Source organism: Oncorhynchus gorbuscha, linkage group LG08, assembly GCF_021184085.1.
Source record: "Oncorhynchus gorbuscha isolate QuinsamMale2020 ecotype Even-year linkage group LG08, OgorEven_v1.0, whole genome shotgun sequence".
Lineage (NCBI taxonomy): Eukaryota > Metazoa > Chordata > Actinopteri > Salmoniformes > Salmonidae > Oncorhynchus > Oncorhynchus gorbuscha.
Window position 1 is genome coordinate 64,027,557 of NC_060180.1, and position 22,484 is coordinate 64,050,040.

Here is a 22,484-nt window from a genome sequence, read left to right on the forward strand (position 1 = left end):
GAATACCTAGGATAGGATAAGTAATCCTTCTCACCCCCCCCCCCCTTTAAGATTTAGATGCACTATTGTAAAGTGACTGTTCTACTGGATGTCATAAGGTGAATGCATCAATTTGTAAGTCGCTCTGGATAAGAGCGTCTGCTAAATGACTTAAATGTAATGTAAATGTCTATCATTTAGACTAACGATATTGAGTGAATTGAAAACTAACTCCTGTATTAAAAAAGGAAGAACACAAATTAGATAACAAGTATTAATGTGAACAATAAAAACACAAGTATTAATGTGAACAATAAAAACACAAGTATTAATGTGAACAATAAAAACACAAGTATTAATGTGAACAATAAAAACACAAGTATTAAATGTGAACAATAAAAACACAAGTATTAATGTTAACAATAAAAACACAAGTATTAATGTGAACAATAAAAACACAAGTATTAATGTTAACAATAAAAACACAAGTATTAATGTGAACAATAAAAACACAAGTATTAATGTTAACAATAAAAACACAAGTATTAATGTTAACAATAAAACAGTGAACCTTGAGGAATACTCCGACGAAAACTACGCCCAGCTGAGGTAGCGGTGGTTAACAGAATAACACATCGATTTACTTCCATGTTTTTGTTCATCAGTTGTAGTTCGAACGGTACATATATTCGTGGCAGTACATTAACTGTACTCATGGTAGTACTCACAGTTCCAATTTGGTTAATGTCAACAGTTACCCAGTAATCATTCTTCCTTTTGATTAACGCGTGTGGGCCCTTGAACCCAGCCTCCTGGATAAGCGGCCAGTTTCTCTCTGGCAGCCTGATCCTGCGGTATCAGAGCATCTCTGCCTCTGCTTTTTAATAGGCAATTAAATTAGGTATTTCCCAGGACTCTTGTGGATAAATATGAATGATTCCCGGTATTGAAACTTGGTAGATTTCTGGGAAAATATTAATGCCTACAGCAGACTGGGTCTAGAGGTCTGAGTCAGAGTTGGTGCTTCAGTTATCCATTGAGCTGTGTTGGGCAGTATTCAGCTCTGTCCTCCACAGTTTGTGTTGGGTAAAGATGCAGGGCTGACTGGCATTTCCAAAAAGAGACAATGTGGAGTTATGCGGGTTAATACTTGCCCCGAAAGATGTTCACTCATTTTGCCACGCAAAGTAAAACAAGACGCAAATAGCAGAGTTAGCAATATCATTTAATCCTTCTCCCTCAGCATAGAATCACTGTTGTACATAAGTTATTTTTTATTTTATTTCTCAATTTCACAGGTTAATTTCTCTCTTCAAACTTCCAGTTTGACCTAACTCTCATATCAAACAAAAATAATAAAGCAGATTGTATTATACAAAAATGCAAACCAATTTTCACACAGTGAATTCTCTTACAAAGTCATAAAATGGCGTAATGTCTACATCCACATTGGAGGAAGATAATTCTAAACATTCCTTAATGGAGTATAATATAAAAACGTTTTTTTCTTACTGAAATCAAACCTGTACCTTAATTTAAGAGATATATTACAAGGAAGTAATCATGTAAAAAAGCCATTGTGTTTTTCAAAAAAAAAAAAAATGAAATTAAAATGTGAGCCCAAAACAGCAGTTAACACTATTGTGATTCTGGGGAGAGTTGGCTGTGTGAAGAAGGGGTAGGCAGCAGTTTAACTCAGAAAAAAAATGAAAGCAGGCAACTGACATGAACATGATCATTACTCTTCCCAGAAACCACATCCTTGTTACTTCTCCTCAGCTATGGAATTTAAAGGGACAGCTCACTCAAATCAAAGTTTGTTGCACATTTTAGACCCCAAGTAGTTTAATGTTGATTTGAGTTTACATCCCACCCCATCTAGTGTTTATTCAGCTATATGCCTAAACCCAATGAGTAGAAAACAATAGGCACTGAATTAGAATGCCCATCTTTGCCATTGGTTTTTGGAGTGAGGCTTAGGGCTGGATCTACACAACAGATGGCATGGTATGTGAGCTCATGTTTGCCTAAATATCAAACCGTTACCATGGTTACTCAATGGATTTTCAGTTTGACCAAGTCCCCCTAAAAGAGACGCAATAGTCCATAAGCCAGAATGAAGAAAATGATATTTACACTTACTTCCCTGTTTGGTCCTTTTGGTGGAAGGTGGTGGAGATAGGGTATCCACAGGAAAGTGTTGTTTACCTGACTTTTTGCGGTGCTGGTACATTCTGGCGCTTGTATTTTCAATTTCTTGACGCATTGCACGTGATACACAATATGTAAAAAAAAAAAAATTGACCGAACGTGCAATCGGCTGGAAGTGTTTGTCATTCTATGTCTGTTCGGTTTGGCCATATTGTGCAAGTGTCTGTAACGTGCGAATTGCATCAGTATTGGAAAATAAAACCAGCAATACAAAAACCGATATTCAGACCTGTGTACTGAAGGTCGGGCTGATAACACTTCCCTGTGGATATTTTGCATCAGATTGTGTCCAACATAGGGACAAAATCAGCAGACAACGAGTAAAGTAAGTTGAAATGGAGTTTGTTCAATATTCTGACTTGTAATGGGACTGTTTGGGCATGCTGAGCCTACATGTTAGAGACGATTGTTTAAGTATTTCACTCTTGAAATCAACATTAGACCACTGTTGAGATCTGAAAACATTGGACAAAATTTGGAGTGAACTCACTCTTTAAGGGTCTTGGCTGGAGGGACCTTGATAGTATTTCCTTAAGCAGAAATAACAAATGTGGGCAAGCTAATTTTCATGACTATTCTGAAGCAAAGACAAACTGTGTGTGGATGAGAGCGGTGCTGCGTTTGACAGTTTCCCTGGACAACATGATGCTTTGCCTTGTGAGGCGATACGTAGATCACCGTAAGACTTGGAAGTCAGTGATTTTTCACTCAACAACGACAGGAACAAAAACAACTACAAACCCAACTAGTCAAAGACATTTTCCCAGCAGAAACAAGGTTTGTTATAAATATGACAAAAGGTGACTGACAGGTAAAGAGAAAAAACATGCATTCCAATTCAAATCTCTTTTCATTTGATTACTGTGCTTCCAAATGATCTTACTGTTGGCGTGGATGGCCGAGGAGTATTCCTTGAGAAGCAAGCCTTTGATTAAATTAAAGGCTTACCCGGCTCACCTCTTAAAAAACAACAACATCACATTTCTAATATTTCCACACGGTCACCCAGTACAGCACACTTCACTTTGAAAAAAATCCATAGTGTACCTTTTCTACAATACAACCTAGCACACACAACAAAAAACTTCAATTTTCATCATTAAAATGAGTCTTCTTTTGGAAGCATATTTCAATATAGAACTTATTTGTTTGAACACAAAAAGATTAAGTGAATACACATCAATGCGCACAGAAGTCCTTCAACTGGGTAAGGATAAAGTCTGTGTTGGCAACCAGTGGACAGGGAAAAAAATAACATTCAGCTGATTCTAAGTAGAGATCATTTAATATAAATGCTGAGCGAGTAGAATAAGAGGTGGCACATTAATAGTGCTTAGTATATTAATGTATGTATACATACTCATATGTAGAAGTGAGTTGTTAACCTAAACAATAAAATGTATTAAAGAGCAGCCTGATGCTTGAAGTGTGGTTGGAGAAAAACAAAAACCCTTTCCCCAACCTTCATTTCTATTGCCCCCCCCCCACACCTTAAACCCAGACAAAATGCTGAACCTCCCCCCAAACTATGAACCCTGATCGTCACCTCTATCCTTAACCATTTGAGTGTTCGATGGCCAATCATGAGGATTCTTTACAAAAGGCAGAGCGCTCCTTAACAGGCACCAACAATTTCCATGACAGGGAAAGCAAAAATAACGTAATGATAATGATGATAATAATACTATAAAACTATATTGTGAAGAATATCATGAAAGTTTGCACTAAAAGTTTTCAAGGTTGAAGGTTAGGAAGACTTTGGGCAGAGGCTTTTTGAGGGGCAAGGCTATCTGGCTGCTTGCTTTAAACGTCGCCAGGTTGTAGCCCAAGATTCTGGTCTTGAATCCACTAATACACTGAATAATACGTGTCTCGATCCTGACTTGTTCTAAAATGAAGTAATAGTATGTGGTTAAAAACAAATGGAATAGAAGGATTTTTTTTAAGTAAGCTCGTAAGATGACAAAATTATATTTTTTAAAGACAATTTGCTTTTCTTTCATTGATGATTGAGACGCACCAACTATTGAAATTATTGTTTGGCAGACTACAGCCACTTTCTACATGTATTAAGAGAAAGATGAGAATTATTTTTTATATTAATCCATTTCTCACTTCCCCTCCAATAACGGACCAGCGTTCAGGTAGGTTACAGCCCCTTAACTGCGATTTATGTGAGCGAGAGAAAAAAAACAAGGGAAAGTAACTTCATAGAAGTTAAAGAGAACCAATGACAAGATAATCCCAATGGGGAGGTCTTCTGATTACCAGATGAGGAGTTCTGAGGAAGATAAGAACTATCACCCCATATCATTCCATTCACACATCATTCAATCAATTAATCTTGCACCGAGGAAAATGTTCCTACAATGTGAAAATGCATGTTTTCTAGAACTGGGTTAACACTTATTACACTCCCTTGAGAGTGCATTTTACACACGGCAGGTATGATTCAATTCCAGCCCATCAGTACAACAGACATTTCCACAGCCAGCAGCAAGTCACACCACATCCCACGAGAAGCACAAAGTAGGTTCCCTTATAGAAAACATGAGGAAAGCTCATTATCAAAAAGATTCATTTTGCAATCTTTAAAACAGAATGCTTTGGTTAATAATATACTGCTTTTCAAGTATGAAACAGATATGATGTATTCATAAAATGCACTAATAAAATCAGACTTCTCATGAGGTCTCATGTGGCTTGAAGCGGCCTAGTCTCGTTTGGTTCTGAAGGTTGGCTTAACATTTTCACTCTCCCTTTCCCTGGCCTCCCTCATCTGGTCGACCATGTTTTACGATTTTGGGGGTGGTGTATTCCTGAACCCTAGCGGTTACAACACTTATATTACTGAACGTGAACGGAAGAGTTACTACACTGACTAAATGTTGGTTATAATTGCCTTCGTAAGCTGTCAAAGGTATCGGAAACTATCAACAACTGTCATATCAGGCTATAATGGATTATAATAGATACTTCTGTGATGCGTACGACCGCTGACATAACTGTCGTAAACACCAAGACTTATGATACCGGTATGCAGTACATATGAGCGTAAGTTGATTTAGTATTTGGGGTCTTAAAGTCCCTGCAAGCTGCTTACCCTTAATGTGCCTCGTAATGGGAACAAAGATACAGAGGGGGAGAATTGATAAATACTCCACCGATTGATCTACAATGGGTTTGATATGTGATGTCTATGTAGGGGGATAGCCCTCTGAACAATTATCATCATCATCATCATCATCATCATCTGCTTTTCCGTTACTTTGAGAGGCTTGTTTTATAGTCCCAGTTAGAGAAAAAAATAAAAATAAACGTTGCCCTGGTTTCCAGGCAATGAAAGTAAAAAATAAAAAAAAAGCTCATTCACAGAACAAAAAAAGAAAGAAAACTCCTATCACAGCAGATACTGCTCATCTTCTGTCTGTATGTTTTACACCACAGTGTCTGAGTAGGTGTGTGTGTGTGTGGTCTAGGAGCAGGAATGGACCATACCATTCTTCTGCAGCTCTGAGACCCCAGGCCCCGGCTCAGAACACAGGCTGAGCGAAGACGCTTTATTGGTCAGTGACAACATGGCTCCGCCCACACCACCGTCCTGACCTAGACCGCTGGAGCCATTAGATACCTCACTACACACACCGAGAGAGAGCGAGAGCGAGGATAGAGAGGGCGAAAGCGAGAAAAGAGGGCGAGGAGAGAGAAGAGAGAGCGGAGAGAAGAGAGAGAAGAGAGAAAAGAGAGAGAGAGAAAAGAGAAGAGAGAAAAGAAGAGAGAGAAGAGAGAGAAAAGAGAGAGAGAAAAGAGAGAGAGAAAAGAGAGAGAAAAGAGAGAGAAAAGAGAGAGAAAAGAGAGAGAAAAGAGAGAGAAAAGAGAGAGAAAAGAGAGAGAAAAGAGAGAGAAAAGAGAGAGAAAAGAGAGAGAAAAAGAGAGAGAAAAGAGAGAGAAAAGAGAGAGAAAAAGAGAGAGAAAGAGAGAGAAAGAGAGAGAAAAGAGAGCGAGAGAGAGAGAAAAGAGAGAGAAGAGAGAGAGAAGAGAAGAGAGTGAAGAGAGAGAAAAGAGAGCGGAGAGAAGAGAGTGAAGAGAGAGAAGAGAGAAGAGAGAGAAGAGAGAGAGAGAGAGAGAGAGAGAGAGAGAAGAGAGAGAGAGAAGAAGAGAGAAAGAGAAGAGAGAGAAAGAGAGAAAAGAGAAAGAGAGAAGAAAAGAGAGAGAGAAGAGAGAGAGAGAGAAAGAGAGCGGAAAGAGAGAGAAAGAGAGAGAGAGAAAGAGAAGAGAGAGGAGAGAGAAAAGAGAGCGAGAAAGAGAGAGAAAAGAGAGAGAGAGAGAAGAGAGCGAGGAGAGAGAAAAGAGAGCGAGGAGAGAGAAAAGAGAGCGGAGAGAAGAGAGAGTGAAGAGAGAGAAGAGAGAGCGGAGAGAAGAGAGAGAGGAGAGAAGAGAGAGAAAAGAGAGAGAAAAGAGAGAGAAAAGAGAGAGAGAAAAGAGAGAAAAAGAGAGCGAGAAGAGAGAGAGAAAAGAGAGAGAAAAGAGAGAGAAAAGAGAGAAAATGAGAGCGGAGAGAAGAGAGAGAGAAAAGAGAAGAGAGAGAAGAGAGAGAGCGGAGAGAGAGAAAAGAGAGAGAGAGAAAAAGAGAGAGAGAAGAGAGAAAAGAGAGAAAAGAGAGAGAAAAGAGAGAGAAAAGAGAGAGAAAAGAGAGAGAAGAGAGAAAAGAGAGAGAAAAGAGAGAGAAAAGAGAGAGAAAGGAGAGAGAAAAGAGAGCGAGGAGAGAGAAAAGAGAGCGAGGAGAGAGAAAAGAGAGCGAGGAGAGAGTGCAACAGAGAGAGGGTTACGATCATAAGATCATAGCATGTACAATGACGTGCTGTCCTGCTGAGGTGTGTGCATGTGTCCACTCACCCGAGGGCCAGAGCAATCTCCTCCAGCTGGGTCTTGTGGTCCTGCTGGCCATTCTGTGCAGCCTTCATCTTGTACTGGACTTCATGAGCCACCTGACTGTCCTGTAGAGACCATATCAATACACTGTCAGCTCACAGTGGCACGCCTGTCTGTGCCTGCCTGTTTGTACGTGCCCTCCCGCCCGTACACCTGTTTGTACGTGCCCTCCCGCCCGTACGCCTGTTTGTACGTGCCCTCCCGCCCGTACGCCTGTTTGTACGTGCCCTCCCGCCCGTACGCCTGTTTGTACGTGCCCTCCCGCCCGTACGCCTGTTTGTACGTGCCCTCCCGCCCGTACGCCTGTTTGTACGTGCCCTCCCGCCCGTACGCCTGTTTGTACGTGCCCTCCCGCCCGTACGCCTGTTTGTACGTGCCCTCCCGCCCGTACGTTTGTACGTGCCCTCCCGCCCGTTGTTTGTACGTGCCCTCCCGCCCGTACGCCTGTTTGTACGTGCCCTCCCGCCCGTACGCCTGTTTGTACGTGCCCTCCCGCCCGTACGCCTGTTTGTACGTGCCCTCCCGCCCGTACGCCTGTTTGTACGTGCCCTCCCGCCCGTACGCCTGTTTGTACGTGCCCTCCCGCCCGTACGCCTGTTTGTACGTGCCCTCCCGCCCGTACGCCTGTTTGTACGTGCCCTCCCGCCCGTACGCCTGTTTGTACGTGCCCTCCCGCCCGTACGCCTGTTTGTACGTGCCCTCCCGCCCATACGCCTGTTTGTACGTGCCCGCCCGCCAGTACTACACACCTGATTCAAATCAAAGCCAGATGAGTCGAGTCAGGTGAGTAGTGCTGGGGCAAGAACCAAAATGTGCACCCTTTGGGCTCCCCAGGACCAGGATTGAGAACCACTGCTATAGGACGCTGTGAGCAGAGCAGAAGAATTCCCTTTGTAACAGGCAGACAAACTACAGTTCTCCCCTCCATCTCTCCCGCACCATGTCCATCCGGCAGGTCCTCTTGCCAATCTCCCTCTCAACCTGGTGCAGCTCCATGCTGAGCTGCTCGCTAGACACCAAGGCAGCATTGCTGGAAACCCCCACTGGACCGGGCCACTTCCCCTGCTGGCCCTGGTTCTGACATGGTTGGGAGGGCTGGGCCGCCAGGGCACTGACCTCCCTCTGAGGATGGGGAAGAGGGAGTTCAGGGTTAATCAGGTCAGTCTTTTCCCAACGAATAACCCCTTCTCTACCATTAGTCACACGCTTGGTTGCCCCCACACCAAAAAAGTTTTTGCCTAAATTGTTTTCAATTCAAAAAGTTGTGTTTGTCCCATATCTGTGTGTGTGTGTGAGAAAACCCACCTCCATGCCGTGGGTCTGGGTCTGTTGGGTGATCTGCTGGTTGACCTGTTGGAGCTCAATCTTCAGATGCTCTCTGTCCTGAGCTGGCATAGACAGCCTGGGAGAGAGGAGAAGAGACCCAGAGAAGAGACTCAGTTACTGATACCTAACGCATTAATAGATGGATGGATGCAGTGATGAGTGTTTGGTCGTACTTTTCACTGAAGTGTCCCTGAGAGGAGGAGCCAGTCTGGTGGGAGGGGTAGGAGGCGCTGCCCCAGCCTCCGTGGTGCCCATAGGAGAACTCCGCTGTGGGCGGACAACGACAAGTTAAATCGTATGTTTTAAACACGGTTTCGACTTGGTCATATTCATTTGTCCAATATGCTCATTTACTAAAGTCTTCCGTTGCGACCTCTAATGAGCTCAACCCAGATGACAGATTGATCAAAGTAAAGTTGTAAGTAAGTTGATTGGTCTCCCTACCGGCCATGTGCTTGGGTCCCTGGGCGGATGCCATGGCCTGCACGGGGCCTGTCGTCTGGTAGTCTGTCTTGGAGGTGCGTGAGATGGCCCCGAAGCGCGACACGGTGGGCTGGGGGCCGAAGGGGATGATGGGGTCGTCGTCTTTGACCTCCGCCCCCTGCCTGGCCTGGGCCTCCATGGAGGGCTCCCCCCGAAGACCTTTACCATCCACATTCTCGAGGGGCAGAATTTAGAAGTGTCATTTAGCAGGCCTCTAATTTAGTCAGTAAGAGTAGCAGGCCCTCAATTTAACAATCACTTAACAGTCATTCTACAGATAGATGGGGGAGAAAAATAAAAGGTTTGGATGTGTGGGTGAGATTGTGGGGGGGGGACATTTAGCAGACATTCATCCAGAGTGAAATACAATAATGACAAAATGGACAGAACAACTAGCCATTTAACAGATGCTCTCACGCAGAGTGAATCAGAAAAACAAATAGGGGGTGGGAAGAAGGTGAAGGAGGAAAAGAGAGATGACAGGAAGAGAGAAAGAATGAGAAGAAAAAGGGATGGTAGAAGGGCCGAATGAAAGCTAAAATCCTCCTAATCAAGCACATTTTCAACATTGTTCCTGTGATAACTGAGCCAGTAATACGTTTCAGAAACTCACTAAGACGCACCGCCACTATTCCAGCTGTCACTCACCATCATCTCCATGGCGCCGGGCGTCATGATGTCTTTGGGCTTGGCGTCCTTGGTGACAATATAGGAGCCGATAGTGTCACAGGACCAGGGAGAATACTGGCCAGCGTAGTCCGGCTCCCTGCACTTCCCAAAGGCTTTGGAGCTTTCCTCCCCATACTATGGAGGCAGACACAGGTGTGTTAGTAAGTTACTCACGCTCACAACGCTGTAGAGCAACGCTCACAACGCTGTAGAGCAACGCTCACAACGCTGTAGAGCAACGCTCACAACGCTGTAGAGCAACGCTCACAACGCTGTAGAGCAACGCTCACAACACTGTAGAGCAACGCTCACAACACTGTACAGCAATGCTCACAACACTGTACAGCAACGCTAACTTGGAAACATAACTTGAACGTGCTAAAAGGCATTTTAGAAAAGTGTCATACAGGGCAGAATAATCTAAAATAGTATATAATTTGTGAAACAGGGTCGTCGCTAGATAAATTAGCGTCATAGCTAAAACAGCATCAAAAGCACTGTTTTGTAAATGTTATAAAGTCATAGTTTCACTTCCCAATTAGATAATGTCATGACATTAATTCTCCCAGTTGAGAGTTTGGAAGGCTTACACTTGTCAACAGTAACAGTTTGTTTTTGGTCTGTACCACACAGAGCTCTGACTCCTTAATGTAGGGGTTCTCAAACTTTTTGGGCTGGGGACCCATTTTGTGATAGCAAATTTATCAGGGATCTCTCATAATCAGAACACAACTCGAGTGCAATAAAAATAGTCTACAAAGAGTTGTACTATGACGTTTGCAGTTCATGGATGGACAAACCAAGTCTATTGACAGAGCCTGGGATAGAACATTTAAAAAGGCATCAGAGAAAATGTTGCAGTTCAAGATAATTTCCAAAAATTCTATAAATGTTTTCATTAAGATATGTTTTGTTGTTGCAGCTTTAAAGCTTAAATTTCAGTGTATTTATGTAAAATTGTTTTTGGTAAAATAGGTTAGAGTGGAAAAAGTGATAATTGTTGGAGTACTGTGGATACCAATATCCCTGGTAGCCTCCCAGGTCCATGTTGCCCAGGGTTAGGAACATAGATTGTTGATTTATAATATTACATTGTATTACACACTTTAATCACATTCCACGGATTTCTTGGCCAAATGTCACTTAATATGTTGTTAGTGATATAGTATATTTTTCAGATCTTGCCGCGTTACGTTATGTAACCCCGGTTCTCTGAAGGAAATGAAGACACCCCACTGTGCGACGCCCTCTTTTGGGTCATTGGTTGAAGCCTTAATCAAATCATTCCCAACAGGCCAATCAGAGGTTCGTGGGTGTACACCCTGCGTGTCTATATAACACTCTGCACTGCTCTGGTTTCCTCATTCTAAACCACTTCACACGTCTATTTGGTTACTGTCTGGTTACTAGCCCGTTAAGCAGCTTTCTCAACTTCACCGTTCCTCTCGGTGTGGGTTACCAGCCCACGATGGAGCATTGAGTGTCTTATTTAGTATTTTCAGGAATTCTGCTAACATCAAGTTACCTCCGTTTGTTAGCAGCGCCTTTTGTCGTCAGCTTGCTACAGTACACCTGTTGCCTGGCCTACACACAATAGCAGGTTCCCACAAATCTTTGCTACTTCTACCCAGGGTCTCTAGCTTTTTGTCAGTGCCCACCGTGTTTTAGCTAGCAACCTCTGGGCTAAACTGCCATTTGGTTTGTTTGGCTAGCACGAACGGTGCTGTTTCTTCAGTGTGTTACCCAGCATTGAAGCACCACCCCTTTCACATTCCCCCATAGAAGATAACCCAGCCGTGAGTTCTACCTCGAGTTAGTTGGTTTAAACACCGTCCCATAGTGAGATGTCGAACAGATTCGACTGAAAGAGAACCCACTTTGAGAACCCCTGTTTTAACGTGTTGACCCTGAGTGACCTAAGTTGTGTGTGTTGGTCTTACCTCTGGGGGGTAGTCACTAGGAAAGGCATGGGGAAGGGTGGGGGAGGCAGCAAAGGGTGGAGGGGAGATGACCTTCCGCTCTTCTAGTTGGGCCATCAGCTCCTTGCGGCGATGGTGCAGGTAGTCCAGGCTGGGCTGGGAGGAGCGTCTGTACTGCTCCTAAATAACACACCACAGGACAGTTTATCAGATGTGTTGAGGGGTATATGGGGTGTAGTGGGTGTTGAGGGGTGTAATACTCAGTATTTCCATAATGACACTAAACTACCTGCATCTTAATGATTAGTACCACGCATATAAAAATGCATACCATCATTAAAACGATTAAATATATCTGACTTCTGGTCAACTAAAGAGACAAGTGTAAATCTCAAGGAAGCTGCAGCTCACAAGACAACAACTACATAGTAGTCAGTCAGTGTATATGTTCACCAACGGTCACCAGCCTCCACCCTGGAGGGTTACAGGGTGCGCTAGCTGTTTCCCAGTGCTAACACACCCTGATTCAACTGCTCATCAAGACTTTATACAGGTTGAATAGGGTTATACTGTCGGCCTGAACCAAATGTCTATATACCTGGGTTGCTGACCACGGACGTACAGAGAAATATGACAGATTGTGGAGAAACCAAACTCACCCTGACGTTGGACCTTATGGATTGAGGCTGGGCCCCAGTTGGGTAGTACCCCTCTGGGGGGGTACCTCTCCCTGGCCACCTGCTCCTGTTGGTAGTGGTGGTTAGGGGGCATGTCCAGGGGAGCAGGGCTCATCCGGACCATGTCGTCCCTCTGCGTCGGGTATGGCTGGGGGCCAGGGTAAGGGCCGTGGCGGCCCCGGGTGTCATAGTGGGGAAGGTAGGAGTAGGGGGTGCCGGAGTGGGGAGCTGGGTAAGGGCGCTCGGGAGGGCCATAGCCAGAATAGGGGTCCTGGTAGGGGGGTCCAGCGGCCTCGCTGGGGGTAGGGAGGTTTCGGATGTAGCGCTGGGTGGAGTACTGGGGGGGGCTGCTGGTAGGGGTATCCTGGAGGACAGAGGGGGACACATTGACATGTTGATTTTCTTTACACGTTTTAGGTTCATATTGGTAATTCAGCAAAATCATAGGTTTAAAACACATTTTCTATTGACAGAGCTGAAATCAGTTGCTGGGAAATAAAACATAAAATGTTTGCCATCAAATAAAATAAATGAAGTGCATTACAGAAAACAAACAAACATTTGAACAACATAAAACTTTTCATCAACATTCAGCCTCACCTTGGGGGTACTGCGAAGGCTCGTACTGGGAGGCGGAGGGCAGTGGGCGTGAGTCGGAGTAGTACATGTCAGGCAGCTGCTGGGGGTACATCTGAGGCCCCCGGGGCATCACACCTACGGGCATCTGTTTGGGCATGAGGTCGCCTGACCCCCTGGGGTGGCCCATGGCAAGGGGAGGCTGAAGGAACCCTTGTTTGGGCCCTGAATCCAGACTGAGGGAAGAAAAACAGAGCTCTGAATAATGCTACAATAAGTTTTTGTATCAATGTAAAAAGAAAAGTGCCAGAATTTATAGCTAAAACAAACCCACTTACGAGTCAGGGGGCGATCCCGGGGAGCTGCTGCACCCGCCGTCCATCTTGGGCTTGCACAACAGGTCGTAGGTCACGGCGTCCGTGCCGCGGGTGATGAGCTGGGGCATGGGGTGTCCAGCTGAGCCGTTGGTAAGGGGCGAGGTTTTCCGGGTCACCCCCATGTCCAGAGGGAGACAGTCATCCGACAGCAGGCTGGATGAGCCAGGGAGGCGAGCCGCCAAACGCTTGTTCATCTTACGGTACCTACGAACATAAAACACAGTTATCCTTGTGACCTGGGTGGCCTGCTATGAACATAAAACACAGTTATCCTTGTGACCTGGGTGGCCTGCTATAAACATAAAACACAGTTATCCTTGTGACCTGGGTGGCCTGCTATAAACATAAAACACAGTTATCCTTGTGACCTGGGTGGCCTGCTATAAACATAAAACACAGTTATCCTTGTGACCTGGGTGGCCTGCTATAAACATAAAACACAGTTATCCTTGTGACCTGGGTGGCCTGCTATAAACATAAAACACAGTTATCCTTGTGACCTGGGTGGCCTGTTATCTATAAAACATAAAACACAGTTATCCTTGTGACCTGGGTGGCCTGCTATAAACATAAAACACAGTTATCCTTGTGACCTGGGTGGCCTGCTATAAACATAAAACACAGTTATCCTTGTGACCTGGGTGGCCTGCTATACACATAAAACACAGTTATCCTTGTGACCTGGGTGGCCTGCTATAAACATAAAACACAGTTACCCTTGTGACCTGGGTGGCCTGCTATAAACATAAAACACAGTTATCCTTGTGACCTGGGTGGCCTGCTATAAACATAAAACACAGTTATCCTTGTGACCTGGGTGGCCTGCTATAAACATAAAATACAGTTACCCTTGTGACCTGGGTGGCCTGCTATAAACATAAAATACAGTAGTTATATAGTGGCTATAAAAACAGAAAAGTCATCCTACTGTAGATTAAAAATAGTTGAATCTACACCAACGGAATAGGTTTTAAAACAGTGGCCTACTAAGTAATAACTCCAGAGACAAACTAAGAATGAGGTTATCTGAGCAAAATACAATTTGGGTACATTGATGCAAATGGGAGAGAGTAGAGTTTGTGCCATTTTATTTTTTTTATTTAACCTTCACTTAACTAAGCAAGTCAGTTAAGAACAAATTCTTAATTTCAATGATGGCCTACCAAAAGGCAAAAGGTCCCCTGCGGGAACGGGGGCCTGGGATTATTTTTTAATTATTTTTTTAAATACAATATAAATAGGACAAAACACACACGACAACAAGAGAGACAACACTACATAAAGAGAGACCTAAGATGGCAACAACACAACATGGAACCAGCACAAAACATGGTACAAACATTATTGGGCACAGACAACAGCACAAAGGGCAAGAAGGTAGAGACAACAATACATCACACAAAGCAGCCACAAGTGTCAGTAAGAGTGTTCATGACTGAGACTTTATTTCAATTCAAAGAGTACTGGTTGTGATATGTGGATATTTATATTATAAAATAATTTATACTGAACAAAAATATAATTGCAACATTGAACAACTTCAAATATTTTAGAGTTACATTTCATAGAAGGAAATCAGTCATTTAAATAAATTACTTAGGCCCTAATCTATGGATTTCCCATGACTGGGAGGGCATAGGCCCACCTACTGGGGAGCTAGGCCCAGCCAATCAGAATTAGGTTTCCCCCACAAAAGGGCTTTATTACAGACAGAAATATTCCTCAGCACCCCCCCCCCAGACGACCCCGCAGGTGAAGAAGCAGGAGGTGGAGGTCCTGGGTTGGTATGGTTACACCGTGGTCTGGTTGGATGTCTTGACAAATTCTCTAAAACAACGTTGGAGGTGGCTTATGGTAGAGAAATTAACATTCAATTATCTAGCAACAGCTCTGTAGAATATTCCTCCAGTCAGCATGCCAATTGCAGGCTCCCTCAACTTGAGACATCTGTGGCATTATGTTGTGTGACAGAACTGCACATTTTAGAGTGGCTTTTTATTGTCCCCAGCACAAGTTGCACCTGTGTAATGACCATGCCATTTAATCAGCTTCTTGATATTCCACACCTGTCAGGTGGATGGATTATCTTTGCAAAGGAGAAATGCCAGGATGTAAACACATTTTTGCAAAAATTTTCACCGGGGCCTCCCACTTCTCTTTCTATTCTGGTTAGACCCAGTTTGCACAGTTCTGTGAAGGGAGTAGTACACAGCGTTGTACGAGATCTTCAGTTTCTTGGCAATTTCTCGCATGGAATAGCCTTCATTTCTCAGAACAAGAATAGACTGAGGAGTTTCAGAAGAAAGTTCTTTGTTTCTGGCCATTTTGAGCTTGTAATCGAACCAACAAATGCTGATGCTCCAGATACTCAACTAGTCTAAAGAAGGCCAGTTGGATTGCTTCTTTAATGAGCACAACAGTTTTCAGCTGTACTAACATAATTGCAAAAGGGTTTTCTAATGAGCAATTAGCCTTTTAAAATTATAAACTTTGATTAGCTAACACAACGTGCTATTGGAACACAGGAGTGATGGTTGCTGATAATGGGCCTCTGTACACCTATGCAGATATTCCATAAGAATCAGCCATTTCCATCAACAATAGTCATTTGCAACATGAACAATGTCTACACTGTATTTCTGATACATTTTATGTTATTTTAATGGACAAACAATGTGCTTTTCTTTCAAAAGACAAGGACATTTCTAAGTGACCCCAAACTTTTGAACGGTAGTGTATATATATATAATATATATTTCTGAAGATGGAGGGGGGACTTACTTCTCCAGCTCCTCCTGAGAGTGGGCGAAGGTACAGCTGGCTCCTCTGGGACAGCCCCCCTTCTGCTTCATGTCCCGACACATGTATGTCTTGTATTTACTGTGCTGGGGAGGCTAGAGAGACAGAAAAACATATCCAATAGAATAGTGTCATTTTTTAAGTTCAACATTCCAAATATCTGGAACAGTATTCATAAAACGTCTCAAAGTAGGGGTGCTGATCCAGGATCAGTTTAGCATTTTATTTAGATCATAATTAATAAGGTTACATGGACAATAGGACGCAGTATGAATACAGGCCTGGATCAGTGACAATGAGCCAGAGTGAGAGACAGACCTGTTGTGGGTCGGCTCCCTTCTTGCTGTGGTTCTGGATGAAGTCCACCAGGCCGTGGACCACCGTCTTCACCGCCACCAGACCCTTCTCCAGCTGCTCCCACGTGGGAGGGGGGGCGTCTAGAGAGCCAGAGGGTAGGGGAGATACGAGTAAATACTTGACATGAAGGAGTATAAGACACATTCTAATAGTGATGCTGATAACTTGGACATCTGGGACTGTTGTCAGCGATAACAATAACTTCACAATCTAAATGATTGAAAAGGTATTGCACGCAAAGTACCAAACCAAACAAATAGTCCCTCTCTTTCATACATAGGCTATTGCTTAAAGGGCTCTTAAAGGCCCAGTCCAGTCAAAAACTGGATTTTCATTTATTTACAGTAATGTTATATACAGTACTTGTCAAAAGTTGACACACCTACTAATTTCAAGGTTTTTCTTAATATTTTACTATTTTCTACATTGTAGCATAATAGTGAAGACATCAAAACTATGAAATAACACATAGAATCATGTAGTAACCAAAAAGGGATTAAACAAATCAAAATATATTAGTCATCATTTGCCTTGATGACAGCTTTACACACTCTTGGCATTCTCTCAACCAGCTTCATGAGGTAGTCAACTTCTTTCCTTTTCAATACGTTTTAGCCAATCAGTTGTGTTGTGACAAGGTAGGGGTGGTATACAGAATATTGCCCTATTTGGTAAAAGACCAAGTCCATATTATGGAAAGAACAGCATAAATAAGCAAAGAGAAATGACAGTCCATCATTACTTTAAGACATGAAGGTCAGTCAATGCGGAAAATGTTAAGAACTTTGAAAGTGCCGTCTCAAAAGCCATCAAGCGCTATGATGAAACTGGCTCTCATGAGGACCGCCACAGGAAAGGAAGACCCAGAGTTACCCCTGTTGCAGAGGATAAGTTCAGTAGAGTTATCAGCCTCAGAAATTAGAGCCCAAATAAATTCTTTACATAGTTCAAGTAAAAGACAAATCTTAACATCAACTGTTCAGGGGTCGAGCTGCTGCAAAGAAACCACTACTAAAGGACACCAATAAGAAGAGACTTGCTTGGGCCAAGAAACATGAGCAATGGACATTAGACCGGTGGAAATCAGGAGGAGGTGCTTTGCTGGTGACACGGTCTGTGATTTATTTAGAATTCAAGGCACACTTAACCAGCATAGCTACCACAGCAATCTGCAGCGATACACCATCCCATCTGGTTTGGGCTTAGTGGGACTATCATTTAAACAGAACAATGACCCAACAGCTCCAGGCTTCATAAGGGCTATTTGACCAAGAAGGAGAGTGATGGAGTGCTGTATCAGATGACCTGGCCTCCACAATCACTCAACCTCAACCCAATTGAGATGGTTGGGATGAGTTGGACCGAGTGACGGACAGAGTGACGGAAAAGCAGCCAACAAGTGCTCAGCATATGTGGAAATTCCTTCAATACTTTTGGAAACAAATTCCAGGTGAAGCTGGTTGAGAGAATGCCAAGCGTGTGCAAAGTTGTCTTCAAGGCAAAGGGTGGCTACTTTGAAGAATCTCAAATACAAAATATATTTAGATTTGTTTAATACTTTTTTTGGTTACTACATGATTCCATATGTGTTATTTCATAGTTTTGATGTCTTCACTGTTAATATACAATGTAGAAAATAGTAAAAATAAAGCAAAACCCTTGAATGAGTAGGTGTGTCAAAACTTGACAGGTACTGTGTGTGTGTGTGTGTGTGTGTTTTCACAATAATAACACTGTGAAAAATGATAATGAACTTTTAGTGTAAGAGTGGTTTGGTGGCATGGTGTCTAGGCCTGCCGAGTGACATCACCAGGCAGTAAATTATTTAATAGACCAATACACTTCTGTGAGCAGGCCTTTCTAATCGACCTGGCCCGGGTATCCTGGAAGGACATTGACCTCATCCCGTCAGTTGAGGATGCCTGGTCATTCTTTAAGAGTAACTTCCTCACCATTTTAGATAAGCATGTTCCGTTAAAAAAATGCAGAACTAAGAACAGATACAGCCCTTGGTTCACTCCAGACCTGACTGCCCTCGACCAGCACAAAAACATCATGTGGCGGACTGCAATAGCATCGAACAGTCCCCGCGATATGCAACTGTTCAGGGAAGTCAGGAACCAATACACGCAGTCAGTCAGGAAAGCTAAGGCCAGCTTCTTCAGGCAGAAGTTTGCATCCTGTAGCTCCAACTCAAAAAAGTTCTGGGACACTGAAGTCCATGGAGAACAAGAGCACCTCCTCCCAGCTGCCCACTGCACTGAGGCTAGGGAACACGGTCACCACCGACAAATCCATGATTATCGAAAACTTCAACAAGCATTTCTCAATGGCTGGCCATGCCTTCCGCCTGGCTACTCCTAATTCGGCCAACAGCTCCGGCCCCCCCGCAGCTCCTCGCCCAAGCCTCTCCAGGTTCTCCTTTACCCAAATCCAGATAACAGATGTTCTGAAAGAGCTGCAAAACCTGGACCCGTATAAATCAGCTGGGCTTGACAATCTGGACCCTCTATTTCTGAAACTATCCCCCGCCATTGTCGCAACCCCTATTTACCAGCCTGTTCAACCTCTCTTTCATATCGTCTGAGATCCCCAAGGACTGGAAAGCTGCCGCAGTCATCCCCCTCTTCAAAAGGGGGAGACACCCTGGACCCAAACTGTTACAGACCTATATCCATCCTGCCCTGCCTATCTAAGGTCTTCGAAAGCCAAGTCAACAAACAGGTCACTGACCATCTCGAATCCCACCGTACCTTCTCCGCTATGCAATCTGGTTTCCGAGCCGGTCACGGGTGCACCTCAGCCACACTCAAGGTACTAAACGACATCATAACCGCCATCGATAAAAGACAGTACTGTGCAGCCGTCTTCATCGACCTTGCCAAGGCTTTCGACTCTGTCAATCACCATATTCTTATCGGCAGACTCAGTAGCCTCGGTTTTTCGGATGACTGCCTTGCCTGTTTCACCAATTACTTTGCAGACAGAGTTCAGTGTGTCAAATCGGAGGGCATGTTGTCCGGTCCTCTGGCAGTCTCTATGGGGGTGCCACAGGGTTCAATTCTCGGGCCGACTCTTTTCTCTGTATATATCAATGATGTTGCTCTTGCTGCGGGTGATTCCCTGATCCACCTCTACGCAGACGACACCATTGTATACACTTTCGGCCCGTCATTGGACACTGTGCCATCTAACCTCCAATCGAGCTTCAATGCCATACAACACTCCTTCCGTGGCCTCAAACTGCTCTTAAACGCTAGTAAAACCAAATGCATGCTTTTCAACCGATCGCTGCCTGCACCCGCATGCCCGACTAGCATCACCACCCTGGATGGTTCCGACCTTGAATATGTGGACACCTATAAGTACCTAGGTGTCTGGCTAGACTGCAAACTCTCCTTCCAGACCCATATCAAACATCTCCAATCGAAAATCAAATCAAGAATCGGCTTTCTATTCCGCAACAAAGCCTCCTTCACTCACGCTGCCAAGCTTACCCTAGTAAAACTGACTATCCTACCGATCCTCGACGACGTCATCTACAAAATTGCCTCCAACACTCTACTCAGCAAACTGGATGCAGTTTATCACAGTGCCATCCGTTTTGTCACTAAAGCACCTTATACTACCCACCACTGCGACTTGTATGCTCTAGTCGGCTGGCCCTCGCTACATATTCGTCGCCAGACCCACTGGCTTCAGGTCATCTACAAGGCCATGCTAGGCAAAGCTCCTCCTTATCTCAGCTCACTGGTCACGATGGCAACACCCATCCGTAGCACGCGCTCCAGCAGGTGTATCTCACTGACATCCCTAAAGCCAACACCTCATTCGGCCGCCTTTCGTTCCAGTACTCTGCTGCCTGTGACTGGAACGAATTGCAAAAATCGCTGAAGTTGGAGACTTTTATCTCCCTCACCAACTTCAAACATGAGCTAGCTGAGCAGCTAACCGATGGCTGCAGCTGTACATAATCTATTGGTAAATAGCACACCCATTTTCACCTACCTCATCCCAACAGTTTTTATTTATTTACTTTTCTGCTCTTTTGCACACCAATATCTCTATCTGTACATGATCATCTGATCATTTATCACTCCAGTGTTAATCTGCAATATTGTAATTATTCGCCTACCTCCTCATGCCTTTTGCACACATTGTATATAGACTCCCCTTTTTTCTCTGTGTTATTGACTTGTTAATTGTTTACTCCATGTGTAACTCTGTGTTGTCTGTTCACACTGCTATGCTTATCTTGGCCAGGTCGCAGTTGCAAATGAGAACCTGTTCTCAACTAGCCTACCTGGTTAAATAAAGGTGAAATAAAAAAAATATATAAAAAAAAATAAGAAAGAGAGTTCCAAAACCTCTCTGCCAATAACATGTCATTCTCAATTCCCGTCCCCACGTAGACCACTCCCAGACAGTGCTAGCAAAATTCTTGCTAGAAAAATGTATCTTTGCTAAGAATATATATTTTTTTACTATTATAATTTAAAACAACCACAGTAAGGTACTTAATTGTTACCCAGAAATGATTTGATATTGAGATAGGAAATGGCCGCATTAAACCTTTAAACAAAAGTGCTTAAATGAAATGGTCCAATACTGAAAGATTGTAACGACATATAGGTCAAAATCCATGGTTGAGATGAGTCTTAAGGGCCAGTGAGTCATGCCTATTTGAATCAGTCTGTTCTTCTCCTTGACCACATCCACGTGAGCGCAACTATAACAAACACACCCAACCTGTTCTACACTGATTGATTGATTCTTGACCACTTAACTAGTGGAAAGCACTGGGCAGCATTTCATTCCAGAAAGTTACAGAAAGCTCCCTCTCCCCTCTGCCTGTGTTGCCTGCCCTTCACTGATCTGATGGGGCTGAAAAGGGGAAAGCAATAGTTCCTGGTACTGCTTTCATCCATTTTAGCCCTATCAGTTCCATAATGGGGACACAAGAAAAAGAGAGGTTGAGGGAGGTGGCAACACGAGGGAATGGAATTCAACCCCAGTATGTCTGGTCTGAATTCTATTTTCAATTATATTCATTATTGAAGGTAGAATAAGAATGTAGGTGTTGAGTGTGCGTGTCCGTCTCTCTCACCGGGGCTAGGGTCGATGTTGGCCAGTAGTTCCAGATGTGGTCGGAGTTGATTAAGGTTGGCGGGGTCACCCGTCCTCTGCAAGGCGATGGTCAGCTCCTGAACGCTCTGGGCAAACGACGCTGGCGTTTGCAACTGGAGGGACAGGATGTGAAAAGGTTAACTTAAATCCTGAGTGGATTTCTTATGTGGTTTCATGTGTGTCATACAGACAAATTCAAACTGATAAGCAGATGTATACATGAGTTAACGTGCGATTTTTGTGAATGTGTGTCGAAATAAGTGACGGACACACACACACCTTGTTGATACTGAACCACACAGGAGGTTGGTGACACCTTAATTGGGGAGAACGGGCTCGTGGTAATGACCGGAGAGGAATCAGTGGAATGGTATCAAATACGTCAAACACAAGGTTTCCAGGTGTTTGGTGCCATTCCATTTGCCCCGTTCCGGACATTATTATGAGCTGTTCTCCCCTCAGCAGCCTCCTGTGTAATTAACAATACGACCTACATCAGGGATCATCAGCTAGATTCAGGGCGGGCAGATTTATTTCTTGAGCGGATGGTCACGGGGCTGGAACATAATTAAAACTAATTTGTAGACTGCAAATTGACCGCAAGAAGCCCAAACAGATTTAACATTTGACTAAAACATAATCATTTCAAACATTGCTTACATTTTTATACGATTACACATATCTCTCTATTATGTGTGGGAAAACGTAGGAAAATATTTAATTTTTTGGCTCAGAAAACCTGTGGGGCAAAATGACCCGTGGGGGGAACCCTGACGTACATGACAACTCCTAGGACCAGTAACACACCTTGTCGATGATGGACTGCATGTGGGACTTGTGGGACTGGTCCCCATAGAGCAGGGAGGACCACTGGTCGGGAGCGATGCGGAGGCCACCCTCCATGGCGATCTGCACAATCTGGGAGTCGTGTTCGCGCCGCAGTGCCTCATACGTCCTGAACTCCTCTTTCAGCTGCATCAGGGACGAGTCCTCGTCGCGCTTGGTCACCTATGCAGCCATGGAGAGAGGGAGGGGTATATTAAGGTACCGTT

At 44.0% G+C, this 22,484-nt stretch overlaps 1 protein-coding gene across 1 annotated transcript in view; it reads right to left on the reverse strand.

Moving 5' to 3' along the window:
- Window positions 1-1,186: 1,186 nt before the first annotated feature.
- Window positions 1,187-22,484, reverse strand: part of LOC124040677 (roquin-1-like) — a 30,409-nt gene continuing 9,111 nt past the window's right edge. Inside the window, 16 exon segments of the mRNA XM_046357753.1 lie at window positions 1,187-5,825; window positions 7,087-7,187; window positions 8,062-8,244; window positions 8,428-8,524; window positions 8,622-8,715; window positions 8,893-9,106; window positions 9,580-9,735; window positions 11,541-11,699; window positions 12,179-12,238; window positions 12,240-12,598; window positions 12,797-13,008; window positions 13,111-13,353; window positions 15,931-16,043; window positions 16,267-16,385; window positions 21,413-21,545; window positions 22,240-22,440. Coding sequence (XP_046213709.1) covers window positions 5,666-5,825; window positions 7,087-7,187; window positions 8,062-8,244; window positions 8,428-8,524; window positions 8,622-8,715; window positions 8,893-9,106; window positions 9,580-9,735; window positions 11,541-11,699; window positions 12,179-12,238; window positions 12,240-12,598; window positions 12,797-13,008; window positions 13,111-13,353; window positions 15,931-16,043; window positions 16,267-16,385; window positions 21,413-21,545; window positions 22,240-22,440 — 2,604 coding nt within the window. The 3' untranslated portion in view covers window positions 1,187-5,665.